Raw genomic sequence first — 19,129 nt, 5'->3', positions numbered from 1 at the left:
GTGAAGCTGATGATGTGCCCTGTAAACTTTTACTCAATCCAAAATAAAAACATTTAATTAAAAAAAAAAAAAACATACAAAGGCAAGCAAATCAGATTAAGCTCGGATTTCTCAACAGAAACTATGCAGGCAAAGAGGCAATATATATATTGCCTCGTATAAAACCCTATAAGAAAAAAGATACATATTGACATATATAAAATACGAAGGTGTAATCAAAACATTCCAGGATAAACAGAGGGATTTTGCCAAGGCCAACCCTGCTACAAAAAACATCCTGAAGGAAGTTCTGTTGACTGAGAACCAACAAGAACAGACAACAACTAAAGAATGACGTACGTGGCAGCATCACCCTGAACTCAATCAACAAATGGATGACTCACAAACAGAATAAAATTATAAGAACAGAGGATCTGGGAGGTCAGTCTATGATCAAAACAGTTACAATGTGAAAGAAGGTAAACACAGAGGAACAGAGATCCAGGTGGTGAGACCGTCAGGTAGACTACAGGATTAAATAGACTGTCTTAAATGGAGGGAAGAATGAAAGGAATATAAGGTAACCACAACAATGGGGTTGGGGTGGGGTGTTATGGTTACTTCAGGTGTTGGGGAGGGCAATACAAGAAGGGGGAGGAGGTGGAAGCACAAGATAGACAGGGGAACACTGAGACAGGTTTGCATGTCCTAAGTGGGATGTAGGTAAATAGTGATGCATGCTCAACCTTGGAACAACAGGGCTCTGGGATGCAGGGATCTAGGTATAGCTTGAAGAGGATAAATAATACTAAAATCCTCGACTGTCTTATGAATATTAGTTTCCCTTGCCTACTATTTTTATTGTAAAATAGACACTTGAGTGGGATAGAAAGGAATGTTGGGAAACTGATTAGAGAAAACCTGTAAACCCGTCTTCAGCCAATAACTGATTGGAATACCTAAAAAGGGGTTCTAGAACTTGTTCAGTGAAATAGGCCTCATGCAAAGCCTTTACAGAGTATAGGACCTTAGGTGAAATCCTGAGTCCCATCCAGAACTTTATGAGGTGGTACTTTCCAACTAGAAAGGACAAGCAGACTGGAACAGCTACAGTAACAGAAGATACATCTTCAAAGAAAGATCATCAGGAAAAACCCAGAACAAAAATGTCAGAATGACTGGCTACTACAAGAATAAGCAAGCTGTTCGCCAGGAAGACATCAAGGCTAGCAATCAAGTGCCTTCAGGACAAACTCCCCTCTAAGATTGAAACTCATAGGGAATACACAAACAAGCATGTAAGCTTGCTGGCAACCACACTGGTCTACTGGTGAGTGGAAGAGGCAGAAAGGCATCAGTGAAGAAATGGGATGAATTCAACCCCAGTCCATTGAATCCCGTTGACCTGGAGATGAGAGAGAGAAGAGGAAGTGCTGGTTGGGCCAAAGCATGGTGAGAACAGGGGACAATTGAGCCCATGGACAAGGACATAACCACAGAAGGCTAGAGCTAAGAGTGAAGCATCCAGCTGATACGACGTGAGGGGAGATGCACAAGAACACCTAAACTTGCATACAGTATACACTTTTGACCTAGCCTCGATGGCTTCGATAATCAGAACTCGACTAGAGGAAGATTTTAAAAAAAAAAAATTTTTTTTTTTTAAATAAAGGAAACAAGGGTAAATTGCTTCAATTTGATGAACCTGACCTATACTCAGAGCGGCAGTTATTCTAAATACCAACAGAGAGGAAAGGAGTCTTCACATCAATTATCAATGCTATCCCCTCTGTATACAGGGTAGATAGGGATGGGCAACTTAGACATTGTTGTTGTTGTTATGTGCCGTGGAGTCAGTTTCGACTCATAGTGACCCTGTACAGAGTTTCCGAGGCTGTAAATCTTTACGGGAGCAGAAAGCCTCATCTTTCTCCCATGGAACTGCTGGTAGCTTTGAACTGCTCACCTTAAGGTTTGCAGCCCGATTTGTAACCACTACGCTACCAGAGCTCCGTAACTTAGACACTGGCTACCTAAAATGAGGGGGCGATAAAGGCACGAAGTGACTGGTTTACAAGGTTTCAAGAGGGAGTTTAAGTTTAAGAGTATGAGGGGAAAGAAAGAATCCTCACTGAATAGATTTCATCTTGTCTAGATGGGTGTGGTGAAAAGAGATGGGGATAAGATTCATATGATTCAATAGTGGAATAATTGTTATCACGACTAATTGCTATTGTCACAATTGTAAAAGTAGAAGTTTTATAACAAAAACAGGGGAGTGGTTAATCTTACAATCCAGAAACAGAGGACCCTAGGGCAATCAGGGGAGAAAAGCACAAGCAGAATGTGGGACCTTATCCTGAGTAGTAGCGACGCCAAAGACAGAGGCAGAGGTGGGGTCATGGAGAAGGGGGTGTAGCTGAGGGCTCTAGATTTATGGGACGAGAGGGACTGAGGGCTGGCGGCCAGGAGGCAGACTTGGACAATGTGCCCTTTGGAGGTTTAAATTATTACACATGCCTGAGTTTTTTGTTGTTGTTGTTGTTGTTGTTTTTTAAAAGCTAAAGTGGATAGAGAGAAATACTGTTAACTGATGGAGGGGAATATATATATATAACATGGAGGGGATTATAATCATTGTAATGAAACAAGGTTCATGATTTGTTGAATGTAAAACTGATGTTCTGCCCTGCAAACTTTCACTCAATCCACAATAAAAACCTTAAAAAAGAGTTCTAGATCAAGAAAAGATGGCTATTAGTGACGGCAGACGTGTTATTGAAATTAAGCATGTTTCCCTGTGAAAGGAGCAGCAGTGAGAGAGACTGAAAGCTCCTCCACGTAGAGCTGGATAACAGTTTAGAAAATGACGGAATTACTCACTTTAAATGCAAATGATTGCAGAAAAGTGTAAAGTTAGGTTTGAACAAAAACAAGAGAGTCCTAGAGAAGATTAAAGTGGTATCAGGGTTGGTACAGTTGGACAACTGTACAGTTCTGGCAGGCACAGAGGTCAAGGTTGGTTGGTTTGATTTTTTTCTAAAAGATGAATTTCCTAATATTCATAGAAAAAAACAAGAGCTATCATCTCCTTAGTTCTAAGACTAATTTTTAGATAACATTATCAATAAGAAAATTATATAATAGGAACAAATCGTTTTGATAACTGCCATATGCTTATAGAGATGTTATTTATCTACCCAGAACTGAACCGGACTCAGAGATACGCACACCAATGTTCAGTGCAGCACTACTCACAATAGCCAAAAGATGGAAACCACCAAATTATTTAAGAACAGGTGACTGACTCAACAAAATGTGGTTCATCTATAGAATGAAATATTATCAGCCATAAAAAGAAATGAAAATTTGATGCATGCTACAATATGGATAAACCTTGCCAATGTTACACAAATGAACAAATACATAATCCCCAAATCCAGCCCATTATCCTCAAATTCAAGTTGACTCCAACAGCAGAAGTGCCCCACGGGGTTTCCAAGGCTGTGATCTGAACAATGAATGTCAAGGTCCATGTCACCGAAGTCACACACAGTTTGAGTTTGGGTTTTTGGAAGGGTCATCTTTATACATTAGCCTATGAAACAGCAGACTGTCACATCTTTCTCCCATGGAACAGCAGGTGGTTAGTAGCAGAGCGATTGATGAATCGCTAGCAGCACCCTTTTCTATAGCTCACTTATAGGGAGTATCTAGATTGTTGTTGTTGTTATGTGCCGTCGAGTCGGTTCCGACCCATAGCAACCCTGTACAGGGTTTCCGAGGCTGTAAATCTTTACGGGAGCAGAAAGCCTCATCTTTCTCCCGCAGAACAGCTGGTAATTTCGAACTGCTGACCCTGAGGTTAGCAGCCTGATTCGAAACCACCAACGCTACCAGAGCTCCTTGTATCTAGATAAGGTCAACCAGAATAGAAGTTATCAGGGACTGGGGGGCAGGAAGTAATAAGTTACTGCTTACCAAATATAGAATTTCTATCTGGGATGATAAGGAGCTCTGGTAGCGTAGTGGTTACGAATCAGGCTGCGAACCTTAAGGTCAGTGGTTCGAAACTACCAGCCGCTCCACGGGAGAAAGATGAGGCTTTCTACTCCCGTAAAGATTTATACCCTCGGAAACCCTGTACAGGGTCGCTATGGGTCGGACCCGACTCGATGGCACTTAACGACAACAACAATAACATCTGGGATGATAAAAATGATCTTGACATTGAAAGTAGTGATGATTTTCAATGGTAGCTCTGTGAGTGTTGGACTGCTAACCCAAGGTCATCAGTTCAATCCCACAAACTACTCCTCAGGAGAAAAGATGAGGCTAGCTGCTCCCGTAAAGATTTTGTTTGGAAACCCTACAGAGAATCACTATGAGTAAGAATGGATTCAATGGCTATGTTGGGTTTTTGTTTTGTTTTGTTTTTGTTTTTTATGATTACAATCTCACTGTGAAAGTATTTAACAACACTGAATTGTACACTAAAAAATGGTTAAAGTGGTCCATTTTATGTTCTGTACTATTTTATTTTACCATAATAAAACAATGAGCAGGAAAAAAAATGCAACTTTACTTGTATAGTAACTGGGAACTCGAGCTGGAGAAGAGAAAGGTGGCTCAGAAGCCCAAACAGACCCATATCCACTGGTCTGGTTCATGTCTCTACTACAGAAGTTCCTGGTTTCCCTCCTAGAAGCATGGGCTTCTCACCAGTGATCCTGGTGACCCACTGGGTCACACTCTCAGCAACTGAGGCCCCAGGGGATCTGATGGAAGTGCTCCAACCCCTCAGTCAGAACCAGCTGCCAGCAATAATCGCTTCAAAACACACTCATAACCCCCAACATTAGTTTATTTTAAAGATATATTCATTTGCCAACTTTTAAATTCAATGCAAAGATATTTCAACTAACTAGAGTTGCAAAAATGTTTACTTTCTGTTTTGTTTTTTTTACTCTTTATTACAGCTTGGGCCAAAGTTTACAGAAGAAATTGTTTCCCATTTGATTATTTATTTACATTTTGTTTCATGACATTGGCTGCATTCTCCTCATTATAACAGAGCTGGTCCCACTTTCTCCCCTCCTGGGGGTGGGGATGGGGGGGAGGGTCCCAGTTTCCTTCTTTCCTGTTCTTTTCTGCCTAATGAGTTTGTTTTAAGGCAAATGCTGGTCTTTTGATTTCCTGTGGTGGACTGTTCCAAGGAACACTTTCCCCACAGACAAATAGCCAGGCCTGGCTATTGTTCAGTTTCCAGTGGCTCCTGGGGGTAGTTCAATCTCCAAGCAGGAAGGGTGCCTAAGGGTCAGTGTCAGGGGTTCCAGCACCAGGCTCAATCACACTAGTCAATCCGGTCTTTTTTGTGACTTAATTTTTGTTCTACATTTTTTCCCCACTCTTTTCTGAATCTTTTATTGCAATCCTAATCAAACTGGTCTATAGTAGTAGCCAGGTACTATCTAGTTCTTTGGGTCTCAGGGCAGGTCTGAGGTCTGGTTTCAGAGTAGTAAAGGGGGGTGTGTGTTTACAGACCCTATCCTTTCATGTAGAATGGGAATTTAGGAATTAGTCAAGAAATCTGACAGCAAAATCTTTCTTGAACTTTTCAATTACCCCCAATTTAGTATGACAAGCAAACCACAGGGTTGGCGATTCGAGCCCACCATTGCCCGTGGGAGAAAGAAGACACTTTCTGCTCCGTCAAAAGATGGACAGCCTCAGAAACCCTAGACAAGTTTGCTATAAGTCAGAACTGACTCAAAGGCACTTAACAACAAATCCACACTTAATTTACCCACAACTTTTTTCTAATCACCTTACATTAACTCTTACAATTTCCCCCAAAAAGTGCTTTTCTCCTCTTTTCCCTTTCATGGTTAACTGACTTTCCATAGAATGAAATCACATAATTACTATAGCAAATTAAACTGAAGTAAACAGATCTGTGGTAAACTTCCAAGTACAGATGGGAATGGGAGGGGTGGGGTGTAGGAGAGATATGTCCATACAAACTAATTATGAACTTGGTGGTGAGAGTGGGGTGGGCAGATGCAGTGTCGGTTACTATATTTGATGCAGAGAACGGAGAGTGTGAATTATGCTATAGCGCTTGTGCAATACTGTTAAAATTCAGCAACGACAAAACCTAGCATTCTATGGAAGACAGAATTTCTAAACTCCAATTTTCTTATTAACCCTGGCAAATAAAAGTGTTTCTGGCCACAACCAACAATCATTTGTTTAGTAAGACCTTAGCTCTTCCTGTTTCCTTTTAACCACAATTTACAAGAAATCCATGTGCAAGTTTTCCAGACTAGTCTTTTGTTGTTGTTGCTGTTGTTGTGAACTGCCCTCAAGTCGGTTCTGACTAGTCTTTGTCATTGTTGTTAAATACCATGGAGTCCGTTCCGACTCATAGTGACCCTGCACAGGGTTTCCGAGGCTGTAAATCTTTACGGGAGAAGAACACCGCATCTTTCTCCTGCACAGACACAAATAAGAAGATGCCTACCCAGACAGATCTGGAGTTATGTTTATTAAGCCACATGTTTTGGCAGTTTTGCTTTTATATCTAAAAGGCATCATAACTGGACCTTTCTAACAACTGACTCAAGAATTCAGCTTAACACGCAAAATTTACTTCCCTATGAATCAAATTACTTAGATCAGTATAAATGAGAAAACGTAATTTTAATCAGGGGACTTTTTTCAGTCCGTGGGTAGAAAAAGGCACTAATCAAAAGAGAATCAATTACTCTAGATTATTCTACTTCTGCTGCACAGCAGGAGTTCTATATAATTATATCTGATGTAGGGAATTAGATGATCTACTGAAGGCAGCTGCCTATATATCTAAATCTTACTTCTTATTTTCCAAAAAAGTTAAATGTTGGTCATTTTAACACATCAATATATTTTATGATAACATCAATATATTTTATTTTACCCTCTGGTGGTGACCAGGGAGTAGGTGTTGGGATGCTAACAACAAGATCTGTTGTGGTGCCATCAAGTCGGTTCCAACTCATAGCAACACTGTAGAGAGTTTCCAAGGAGCAGCTGATGAGTTTGAACCGCGGACCTTTTGATTCAAACTGGCCTTGTGGTCCCAGGCTTTATCCCACAGCACCATATATGGTTCAAAGCCACCAACTGCTCTGCAGAAGAAACTGTCTGCTTCCGTACTGATTTACAATCTTGGAAATCCTACATAGGGTCACTATGAGAGAGGGGCCACTCGATAAAGAGTTTGGTTTTTGCATTATCATTTTTCTTTCTTTTTAACTTTTTATTGTAAACTGAGTGAAGGTTTACAGATAAGATCATCAATTTTACATTCAACAACCAACATACTTTGTTTCATCTCAATCAATCCCTGTGGTGGACCAGCAGTCATCCCACTTCCTTCCTGTGGTTCCTTTGCCTCCCCACTCACCTTCCCATCCCTTCTCACCATTGGCCTTAGATACTTAGTGTCCCTTTGAGTTTGAATGACTGACCATTCCATCCTTCCTAGGGAGCACATCTTACTAGTGTTGTTGCTTCTCCTATATACGTATCTACTGCTTGGATAGCATTTGTTGTTAAGTACTGTGGAGTCGGTTCCAACTCATAGCGATCCTGCACAGGGTTTCCGAGGCTGCAAATCTTTATGGGAGCAGAAAGTCTCATCTTACTCCCGCGGAAACAGCTGGTAGTTTTGAACAGCTGGTGGTTACACATCGCACTGCTAATCTCAAGGTCAGCAGTCCAAAATTAACAGCGGTTCCTTGAGAGGAAAATGAGGCTTTCTGCTCCCATGAAGATTTATAGCCTCGGAAACCCTATGCAGGGTCGCTATGAGTCGGAATCGACTCCACTGCACACCACCACCACCACCACTGCTTGGATATTATTGTTAAATGCCAATCCATAGTGACTCTGTATAGGGTTTCCAAGGAGTGGATTGGGAGCTTGAACCACAGACCTTGCAGTTCAAATGACTCTACAGTCCAGCGCATTAACCCACAGCGCCACACCAGGACTCCTTGGACTGAAAGAGGGTGTATTCCTTTCCAGACCTGAAGGGTGATTGAGGGCCACAGTCTCAGGTTTCTCCAATCTCTTTCTCATCAGAATTTTTTCTGTTTTGTTTTGTAATTTTGAGTTTTGTTACATACATTATGCCGCTGTCTCCAGGACCTTCTATCTAATGTGCTCCCTTTCAGAGCACTGGTAGCGGTGGCTGAGCACCATCTTGTTTTTCTAGTCCCAGAGTCATGGAGATTGATGTTCACATGGTCTGTTGGACTAACTGATTCTAAGCCTCTTCAAACCGCATCACTCTTCTTTTTCCGGCACATGGAAAGACCAATAGATGCACCTCAGATGGTGGCTCAGAAGCTCTTAATATTTGTAGGTTATAATTTATGATAGCAAAACAGTTTCTCTCTGGATTCTAGTATTACATGTGATGATTATATCTTTCCTCTTTGCAGTTTTTGGCAATTATCTATTTTTTTATAACAAACATGTCTAAAAATGTTCCTTTTGAAGGTTTGTGATCAGTTGGGATCAGAAATAAAAATAGGCTAGGTTGTACGGCCCACCTTCTTAAACAGGGATATGTGAAACTTGAGGGGCTTTTTCTGGCTGGTGCAGGCTTATTAACTCTGGACCTCAGGCAGTGATGGTGTGCCTATGCTAGACCCCTACCCATGGGTTAAGAGAGCAGATGAACTCTAGTCCTCTAAGCAAGCATCTGCCAAAGCCTCACTGTACCAAGTCCCATTCGATTTTCCACACGAGTTCTGCAATGGAGTAAGTCTAGCAGTAAGAAACTAAAGGAAAAAAAAACCTCTTCTTCAACTCACTGGTGTTCCTGCTAGCATGGAGCCCGTTTTCATTATGGCAGTCCTTCATACCCTGTTCTCTGTTCCTGGGTCCTCTTCTTCCCCTCAGCACCTGGTTAACTTTTGCGTCTTTTGAGGCACAGCCCCTTAGCCATCACCTCTAAGAAGCATTTCCTGATGACACTCCCCTTTCACCCACTCAAAGGATCCCTCCCACAGGGTGTATCTGCATCACGTGTACACTGATGTGTGCTACCACACTAGCACAACCTTTGATCCTTAAAGATGGAAATTACGTGGTTAGTGGTTTTGTAGCCCTAAAACAGTGCACAATAGGTGCTCAGTGTTGTTGTTAAGTGCTGTCAAGTCAGTTCCAACTCATAGCAACCCTGTATAGGGTTCTGAAGAGCAGCTGATGAACTTGAACTGTCAACCTTTTGATTCAAACTGACCTTGTAGTCCAGCGCATTAACCCACAGCAATAACTGGAGTTACAAAAATGTTTACTTTTTGTTTTTTTTTTTTTTACCACCACAGGTGCTCCTCAGTAGGGGCTGGATAATGAATATACTTCCTGGAATGCAGCAACTGTCCAATGGCAAACATCAACTCACTCAGGTCCTCCAACATGCAGGAAAGAGCATGCCAAATTGGGCACTAGCTAACCATGATGAAATGTTGTTGTTGCTGTTAAGTGCCGTTGAGTTGCTGCCACCTCATAGCGACCTTGCATCCAAGGATTGTGGTGCACAATCTAGTGCTAATCCTACAGCTCCACACCAGAAGAAACATTAAACATGATTACATTTTTCCTGCATGTATAGGGGGGCTTCAAAAAGGCAGTGGAGAAATTTCATTATCTTTTCATCCTTTTTTCCATGAACTTTTTGTAGACCCCTCAGGCAATGAAACAGTCAAGAACACGGTTTTGGCATCAACTCTTTGGCATAGCAATGAACAAAGTTACTCACGATTCCAAGAGAAATGTCTTCAAAAACTTTTCTGGGACACAGTCATATAACCTAGTGATAGCAAAGTCAGATCTCTCTCTCTCTTTCATCCTTCCCTAGTAAGTAAATCCTAGAAAGACATTTCTTCTGCCTTTGTACCAGAGGGTACGTGAGTTTTCTGAACAATGTTGGAATGAAAACCCACACAGCTGACAAAGGAAACAAACCACGACCACACTTGTCTGGGCAAGTTCTGGCACGGAGCGGTGGCCCAGGTCCATGATGCTGACACATAGGTCCTCACGGGCAGCCCAGTGTCGAGGACATGGCTTGAGTCCCCATGGCAACACGACAAATACCATCAAAGGCTGAATATGCAACAACACTGGCTACACTTCATTTGCGAGCACACTGGCTGGCATAGGACTGAGGAAGACCAAACAGTTCAGTCTACTTCTAGGTTCCTCTTTCGGTTATTCTGGTAGTTACTGGTTCCAAGACCAAGACCCAGGAGGGTTTCAACAGGATGTTAATGAGTCTGTAAAATAGTAACCTGACTTGTTGCTCCCAATCTTTCCGACTTCCTACTCCTCAGCGAGCAGCATAGCTTTTCCCCAGCACTTGCATGTGGCCAGCTCGCACATTTGTACCTTCAAGCAGACTACTCTCCTGAGCTCCTGAACCAAGCATCCACTGGCCTGCTGGATGTACCCACATTAACTGCCCTGTCTGCTGTCCAGCTTTCTCCTCACTACCACTTGAAGCCCCCATCACCTGCACTCACCCAGCAGCACTAAGTGGGCACACCCTGTGTGTCAGGCAGTGTACAAGGTGCCAAGCATAGAGAATAAACAAGAGCCATTTCAGGTCTCGAGGAGCCCAGGTCAGTCAGGGGCACTGGAAAGGAAGAGGGCACCACGTGCCACAGAAGAGGCAGGCAAAGTGGCTAAAAGGACGAGTGTCTGCCACTAAGGAGGGGAAACTGATGAGGACTACTCAGGGACTCTTACTGGTTGACTTCGCCCTGCCCTGCCCCACACACATGCTCATTCTTCTTATCCCTACCTGCCCCTGCTCTTGTACCTCCAGCCTGGACTTCCTGTCTTTCACCACACCAGTGCCAGAGCAGCTCTGCTCTGATGCCTAATCATTCTTCCCAAAATGGCCCCAAGGGACACTCTGCCTCTCAGCTCTAGACATTTCCTGAAACACACTGTCCCCAAGTCAGCCACCGCCAGGCTCACACAGGCCATTCTGCCCTGCCAGCCGGAGCTCTTGTCAGGTTCCCACATAGAAACAAATTTGATCTGTCTAAATAGATGGTGCTACACTGGCCACTAAACCTGTCTTGTGCCTTCCTGCCTCGGGACCTTTGCTCCTGCTATCACTGTTTCCTGATACCTAGGTGGTGGATTTTTTATTTTGTCAAATTCCTTAAAGAGTAACAAGCAAGCTGTTCGCCTGGGGCCTATCAAGACAAGAAAAGTTAGCCCTTCAGGACAAACCCCCCCTCCAACACTGAAACTCAAAGGGAACACACGAGCAGAATTCTAAGCTCGCAGGAGACCACACTGGTCTACCTGTGAGTGGAAGCGGGGGAAAGGTAGGAATGAAGAATACAAGTGCTGAGTTCGACCATGTTCCATAGACTCTTGTCGACCTTGAGATGAGAGAGAGAAGAGAAAAGGCTGGTTTGTCAGAAATTTGGGGAGACTTGGGAACTCCTGATCCCATGAACACTGACCTAGCCCCTATGGGCTAGAGCTGAGAGTGAAGCGGCCAGCTGATATGGGGGGGAGACATACAAAAAAAATGAGTAAGATGGCTTACTCATCAGAACTTAACTAGAGGAAGATAAAGAAGCTTGATGCAGGAAGCAAGTGTAAATTGCCACAACTTGATCTTTGATTATGGATGTAGTTGCTCAAAATATCAACCAAGAACAAAGGCGTCTTCACATCAGAGATGAAGCATACCCCTCAATACACAAGGTTGCTAACTTAGACACTGGCTACCTAAAATGGGGGCTATAAAGGCATGAAGTGGCTGGCTAACAAGTCTTCAAGTGTGAGTTTAGTTTTTTGGGGGTGGGGTGGTTAAGAAGCGCCACTGAATAGTTTTCATCTTGTCCAGGTGGATCTGGTGAAAGGGGATGGGGATAGGATTCTTTTGATTCAATAGGGAGTAATTGTTATTACACATCTGTAAAGATAGGAGATATGTAACAAAAAGGGGGTAGTGGTTAATCTTACAGTCCAGGAACAGAGGACCCCTAGGACCATCAAGACAGAAAAGCATGATCAGAGAGAGGGATCCTAACCAGAGAAGCAGTGACACCAGAGATGGAGGCAGAAGTGATGGCATGTAAAGAAAGAGCAGCTGAGGACTCTAGACCCATGGAAAGAGAAAGAGTGTGTGCTAGTGGGCTGGAGGCTGGCTTGAAGGAGATTATAATCACTGCAAAGAAACAAAATACAATTGGTTGAGGGCAAAACCGAAGTTCTGTCATGTAAACTACACTCAATGTATAATAAAAGCTTAAAAAGAAATAAACACCTAATTCAAGATGGTGGCTCCCATGGGGGCAGGGAGGGAAGTTGAAGAGACCAAGCTCAATAGGAAGAGCACAGGGGCTTCCACAGGGCTGGTCAAGCTTACTTACTTCCTAAGGTGGGCAGATACACAGCGTTCCTTATAGTAGTCTCTCTAGCTTGTGTGACTGCTGCATTTAATAATATACATTCTACACTCACTGGAGTCCTGGGTCCTGGGGTGGCGCGGTAGGATAAGCACTGGACTGCTAACTACAAGGTCAGCACTTGAAACCTGAAAGACACTCCTTGGAAACTCTATACAGGATCACAGTGAGACTCAACAGCACTTAACAACCCTCAGCTGCCTCTCAAAGTCCAACCTAACGCTGCCTTCGAGCTTCTCTTCAGGGGCCCTGCAATGTCACTGATTATGTACATGTGGAGCCTTGCTGATTCTCTCCTGCATCAGAGATTATCAGAGATGCTTTTGTGTTTGGGTTATCCTCAAAGAGAATGCCTACTTATGCTTCTAATGCTGCTGTGCCATGCACAAGAGTAAGTGTTCAACATCTGTGGAGCTCAAGTAGGATCTTTCATTTGGGCAGCAATAATACTTTAACTTTTAGTGTTGAGCAATACCGAAGACTAACTACTAATGGCAAGCATATGCTCTGTGCAAGGCCCCATGGCAAGCATACTTGACTCTGAATTGTCCCAACAAACTCAGTTAAATAAGTGATTATTATTATCCCTTTATTTCCAATGAGGAAACTGCTATTGGAAAGAGTTACTATTTGCTAGGGAGTCACACTAAGGAGCTCTGGCAGCGTAGTGGTTACGAATTGGGCTGCGAACCTTAAGGTCAGCAGTTCGAAACTACCACCTGTTCCGCGGGAGAAAGTTGAGGCTTTCTGCTCATACAGACTTACAGCCTCAGAAACCCTGTACAGGGTCACTATAAGTCGGTTCCGACTCCATGGCCTATAACCATCATCACCAGGGAGTCACACTGCAGGTATTAAAAGCCAGTTCTTCAAATATAATAATAAAAACAGAAAGTAACAACTGTTGGCCAGGATATGGAGAAACTGGAACCCTCATACATTACTGGTGGAAATGTAAACAGTGCTGCCACGGTGGAAAAGTTTGGGGTTCGTTCTTCAATAAGCTAAGTATAAAATAACCATGTTAAGTGCTGTCGATCTGGTTCCAACTCACAGCAACTAAGGGTTACTGAGAAGAACTGGTGGATTTGAACAGCCAATCTTGCAGTTAGCAGCCCAGGGCTTATCCTACACAGTGCCACACCAGGACTCTAGAATGACCATGTTGTTGTAGTTGCTAAGTGCTGTAGAGTCGGTTCTAACCCATAACGACCCTTTACAGGGTTTCTGAAGAGCAACTGGTATGCCTGAATCGCCAACCTTGAGGTTCAAACTGAGTTTGTGGTCCAGTGCATTAACCCCTAGTGCCACACCAGGACTCCAGAATGACCATATGACCCAGCAATTCCACTCCCAGACATATTCTGAAGAGAACAGAAGACATGTTTACATAAAAATCTGTTCACAAATATGCAAAGAACTATTCTCAACAACCAAAATAACTCAAATGCCCTACTGATAAATGGATAAACAAACAGTGTTCTACATGTATAATGTACAACATTTCTTTCACATGAAGAAACAGAGCAGATTGACGTGTGCCCTCCCCCAGGATGTGTGGAGCCAGCCAGCCTCTCTCGAAGACTTCCTCACTGCCAACTATCATGACTAGTAACAACTGTCATTACAGCTCACCTCTAAGAACCCCACAAGGCAGGTCTCTCTGTACCCTTCCTTTAGAAGCTCAGAGTTTAAATAACAAGCAAAATCACAGCACTCTCAGGTGCTGCCACTAAATCTTAATGCCTCCTTTTACAAACTTGCTTTTCAGAAAATGTTCCTGGGCACACAAGGTACTCTTCGTCCCCCAGGGCTTAAAGTAACAGGCCCATGGAAGAAAAGATGTAAACATACAGTTAATCCCTTTACGTATCCAAGACCAACTATACAACCTGTATAAAGCCTGTGGCGAACACTCAAGGTGTTTCCATCATAGCCTCTAAAAAAGTCAGTGCCATCGGCCTGCAAAGCGCTTGTCTGTCTGGGAAGCAGGCGCCCCAGGAATTAAAGGACGGCTGGTACATTTCAATGAGCCATTATGATTCACAGCCCCATACACAAGTTACACCAGAACATACATCAGAGACACAGCTTCTTCTAGACCAAAGCTCTCTACTTCCCACAAAACAATTAGCCTTTTAGACCCAGCCTGCTTTGGCAGTTTTTGCATGGAGGCATGTTTGGTTGCCCAGAAACAAAGATCCTTCATTTGAATCCTTATTGGAATCAATCCGTAGCACCAATCAATCAGCATTACCCAGAAAGCATCCCTGGAGGAGTGACCCAAGAGGTCTGCCCCAGTTGCCTCCTCCCCTCAGTACGGGATCCATTTAAGGGAGAACACTGCAAGTCCAGAGGGGTTCACTCACACAGATAGAGAGAGACAGGCGCATTCCGTGACTATATAAAAATAAGTTTAAATCAAATTAAGACATTTGTACATATGAAAGTTTACAGCCAAAGCAAAGTGCAGAGGTTCGACTACATTTACAGGGAATTACCTAACGGTTAAGAGGAACAGGAAAAGAGAAACACACCCATAGACTCAGAGAGTAAGAATGTCCACAGTCAGGCATTGTTTCAACGTCTTGAGCTGTGCTAGAACTCCAACTTACAATTAAATCCATGTAAGTGGAGAATAATACACAGCTGTGTTCAAACCCAAACGTGAATGCCTGCAAAACCTAGCCACACTTTCCTGTCACCACTAAATATCCCCTTGGGCTGGAAGAGGCCCGTACCCTACAATTTAAAACGCTTTCTTCCACCAATTAAAAAAAAAAAGCAGCAGCAGCCAGCCGCCTAAGGTTCAACTTTAAGAGATTCATGCCCCTGGTCCACTTACTGCCTCACCCCAGACCAAGTGAACACATAATCATTTGGGCCATAAACCAAAACCCAACCCACTGCTATCAAGTTGGTTCCAACACATAGCAAGCCTATAGGACCCCTAAGATTTCTGAGGCTGCAAACATTTATGGGAGCAGATGGCACGTTGTTTTCTCCTGCAAAGCCACAGTGGTATTTGAATTACCGATGTGTAATTAGTAGCTGAGCGCTTAGTAACTACTACGTTATTAACAACAAAACCTGTTGCCACCGAGTTGATTCCAACTTATAACAGCCCTAGAGGGCAGAGTAGAACTGTCTGTCCCATAGGGTTCCCAAGGCTATAAACACTAATGGGAGCAGATTGCCCCCTCTTTCTCCTTCAGAGCTGCTGGTGGATTCAAACCACTGACCTTTTGTTTGTCGAGCATTTAACCACTGCACCAACAAGGCTCCTGCATTTTGGCCATAAACAGGTGAGATGTTTTTTAGGCTAATGACAAAAATTCACTAAGTGTCTAAAAATAAGACCCAATTAGCATGTAAGACCCAATTAGCATGTAAGGATGAGGTGACTTATGTCAGAAAAGAGAGATCTCTGCATGACAATTCAAACTCTTGAGCACTGCGTTCAGTACTTACAGGCACTGTCTAACCTAAGAAACAGAGACCATTATTTAATGACCCCTTCCTAGCAGATGCTCAGGGAAGTTAAGTGACTTGACTGTGGTCGCACAACTGGAAAACAGCTAGGTCATCCCATAGCCTGAATGCTTTTGAACACCACAAAATAAATGTCCCATCTGCTCAAAGTTAACAGTGAACAAGTGTTTTCTAGTATGTTGCACAACCAACCAGAAAGAAACCAGTGTACAATACTAACAGGTGAGTAAAACTTCCTAGGCTTAACATCACACCCATTCCTTTAAAACCCATCACACACGCCCAGGGCAACAGGATTTGCAAAGTGTGACCCTGGTTAGGGTCATTTTGGATTTCATGTTGTTTCCTGGTTCTAAAGGCATTACACCCTGAAGAACAAACTACTGCTGAGTAATTTAACTTGATCCATGTGGTCTAATCAAGCGGAGGAGGTCAGTGCTCAGTAGGTGTGTAAAGTACTCTGAGTATGAAGGTCACCTTTACGCAAAAGAAAGGTACGAAACCAAAATGGAAAAAACAAAAACTCTGTTTAAGAATTGGCCTTTCCCTTTAAAAGCACTAACTTCCAGGATCTTAGTTACCGGACAGGAGCCCTGGTGGTGCAGGGCTAAGACCTCAGCTGCTAACCCAAAGGTTGGCAGTTTGAACCCACCAGCTACTCTGCAGGAGCAAGATGTGGTCATCTGTCTGTGGATGACAGCCTGTGGGGCCGATTCTATTCTTCTCTAGGGTGGCTCTGTAGGGTAAGCACTCAACCGCAAAGTGGGTTTGAACCACCTGCGGCTCCTCAGAAGCGCTATACAGGATCACTATGGGTCCTAACGGACTCCACAGCACTACAACAACTAAGGTGCCTAAGAGTCAGAACTGACAGCAACTGGTTTGGTTTGGGAGGTTAAATATAGGAAACAGGTGAAACAATCCCTAACAGCTTCAAAATCAGTGCAATTAACCAGATTTTTTCCATAGCCTTCCCTCTAGTGAAAGACTGTTCATTTCTTTTAGCGCTCCCCCAATACACCTACAAAACTCTGTTCTTACTGAAAGAGAGGATACATGGAAAGCAAATGATCTTGTAGGCGATGTTATCCATTTGAGAAATAAATCTATCATTTTATTATTAAACTAGAAAGCTGCCCTACTGAAAATTAACACAAGGTTTCCTGGCAACTGGAAAGCAGAGAAACTGAAAAGCAAAGACTCTTTCTTTGGAGACGTGAAACTCCCATTCATTCAGTCAAACAAGATGGATTTTGTCACTTCTCCCAAATGGAAAATGTCATGAAGAGGCCATGAACCCCCCAGGGAACTGCATGTCGGAGCACAGTTTTACGCGCCAAGTTACAAAGCCCGTGAATACAAGGGGTGTATTAATGGAAAGACTGATACCATCTTAACTACAGTGGCCTCTCTGTGGCTCGGGACAATGATCTGTTGAAGATTTTCCAGTGGTTTTGAATGTGCAAGCTCCCGACAAGCCCCTCTGAAAGGGGGCTGGCAATGTCCTGAACAATCCTTCTTAGGAGAGAAAGTCAAAAGCCCCCCACACGGACTTCTGGGTGAGAGGCTTAGTACTGCGGGCGGGCGGGCGTGGGAAGGCTGACTTAAGAAACAAACGAGGAGGGTGCTGGATGGCGGGAAGGGAAATCAGCCAGGGTCCGACTTTTCCCAAGGCGTCGGGAGCCGGGGGAGAAGGAAGAGCACGGTCCGTGGGTGGGGCAGGGGCGAAGCCGTGGCACCTGAGCCGCATGCCCACGCGGGACCCTGAGACAACCAGACACACGTGCCGCTTGCCTACCAAACAGGTGGGACGGGTCACTGGTCCCAGGCTTCACTCTATCTTCACCCGGAAACAGCTCCAGGCGGGGAGACACTGGGGGGCAGAGCCTGTCCCACCCAGATCTCCTCCTTTCACCGTTCCCCCCACCCCAAATACCAACAGCAGCCCCACAGGGCAGACGAGAGGGAGAGATGCCCCATAGGGTTTCCTGGGCTGCCCTTTTCACGGAAGCACACGGTCTCAGCTTTCTCCCAAAAAGCGGACTGTGGATTCGAATGGCCGACCTTCTGGTTCGCAGCCCAGCGCTTTATGACCGCGCCACCAGGGCCCCCCAACTCCTTCCACAGACGCTGTGATTCTTATGGAAAAAGGGATCCCGCGGTCACCCTTAGGCCCAAGCACAAGGAGAACCCCGCGGACGATCACGCCTCAGCTCAGCCCCTCCGACAGACTCCTCAAAACTTCGGCTACGGCCAACTTCAGAGACCTCCCCCTCCGAGACCAGCTCTACGGCCCGTCTCCAGGCGGACCCCACTCACACAGACACGCAGCTCCAATTCTCTCCCTAAACTCCCATCCAGCTCGTCCCCTCAGCCCATTCCCCAACCCCAGTAACTGCCTCACCTCCCCGCCTCAAAAGCCCCCGACCCCTGCTCACACTCAACGCCGGTCCTCCTCAGGCCGCCTCGAGCCCAACCTCAGCTCCCGCAATTCCCTCCGTCGCCCCTCATCCAGGGCCCCTTACGCCCCCAGATCCCTCTCCCAGGCTCAGTAATCCCCGCTAGCGCTACGGAGTCAGCCCGCTCAGGCTCGTCTCAGGACCCCCAACCTATTTCCCAAGCCGTCTCGGGACCTCAATTTCCGTCTCCTCGGTTCCCCGAGTACCGACTCAAGCCCCTCATCTCCCGCCTCAGTTCTCTCCACAGAATTCGAGGCCCCGGCGCTCGCCGCCACCCGGCTCACCTCTTCCATCTTCTGTACCATCTCTGCCAACTGCCCCTCGTCCTCCAGCAGCTCGTTGAGCTGCACCAGCGACAACCCCGCAAAGCGGGCCTCGTTCCCGGAGCCCGCCATCCCCGCGTCTCGGCCCTCGGAGCCTCTCGGGACACCAAGCTCCGCGGACCGGAAGCTCCGCCTTCAAGGCCCGCCCCCAGCGGGAGGCACGTGACGCCAGTATCGTGGTGTGACGTCATCGGTGTGCGGGCGGGCGGATGTGACGTAGCGTCGGGAGCAGGCGTGGTGCGCGGAGGTGGGAGTTCTGGGGGCGGAGGGATAGTTGGTAGGGAAGGGTAAGGGACTTGGGATCCGTTGAGTGCCAGTAATGACGTCACTCCAGCACAGGGGAGAGCGCCATGATGTCATAAGCTCCCCTTTCCTTCCGGAAAAG

The 19,129-nt window shown here is 44.9% G+C and overlaps 1 protein-coding gene across 1 annotated transcript in view; it reads right to left on the bottom strand.

The window, feature by feature from the left end:
* Positions 1-18,816, bottom strand: part of VPS37B (vacuolar protein sorting 37 homolog B (S. cerevisiae)) — a 43,830-nt gene extending 25,014 nt beyond the window's left edge. The window contains exon 1 of the mRNA XM_006865380.1: positions 18,706-18,816. Within this exon, the coding sequence (XP_006865442.1) occupies positions 18,706-18,816 (111 nt within the window). The remainder of the gene's footprint in view (positions 1-18,705) is intronic.
* Positions 18,817-19,129: the final 313 nt, after the last annotated feature.

The sequence above is a fragment of the Chrysochloris asiatica genome, unplaced genomic scaffold (genome assembly GCF_000296735.1).
Source record: "Chrysochloris asiatica unplaced genomic scaffold, ChrAsi1.0 scaffold00078, whole genome shotgun sequence".
In the NCBI taxonomy this organism is placed as follows: Eukaryota; Metazoa; Chordata; class Mammalia; order Afrosoricida; family Chrysochloridae; genus Chrysochloris; species Chrysochloris asiatica.
This window is presented reverse-complemented; position numbering and strand designations above follow the sequence as displayed.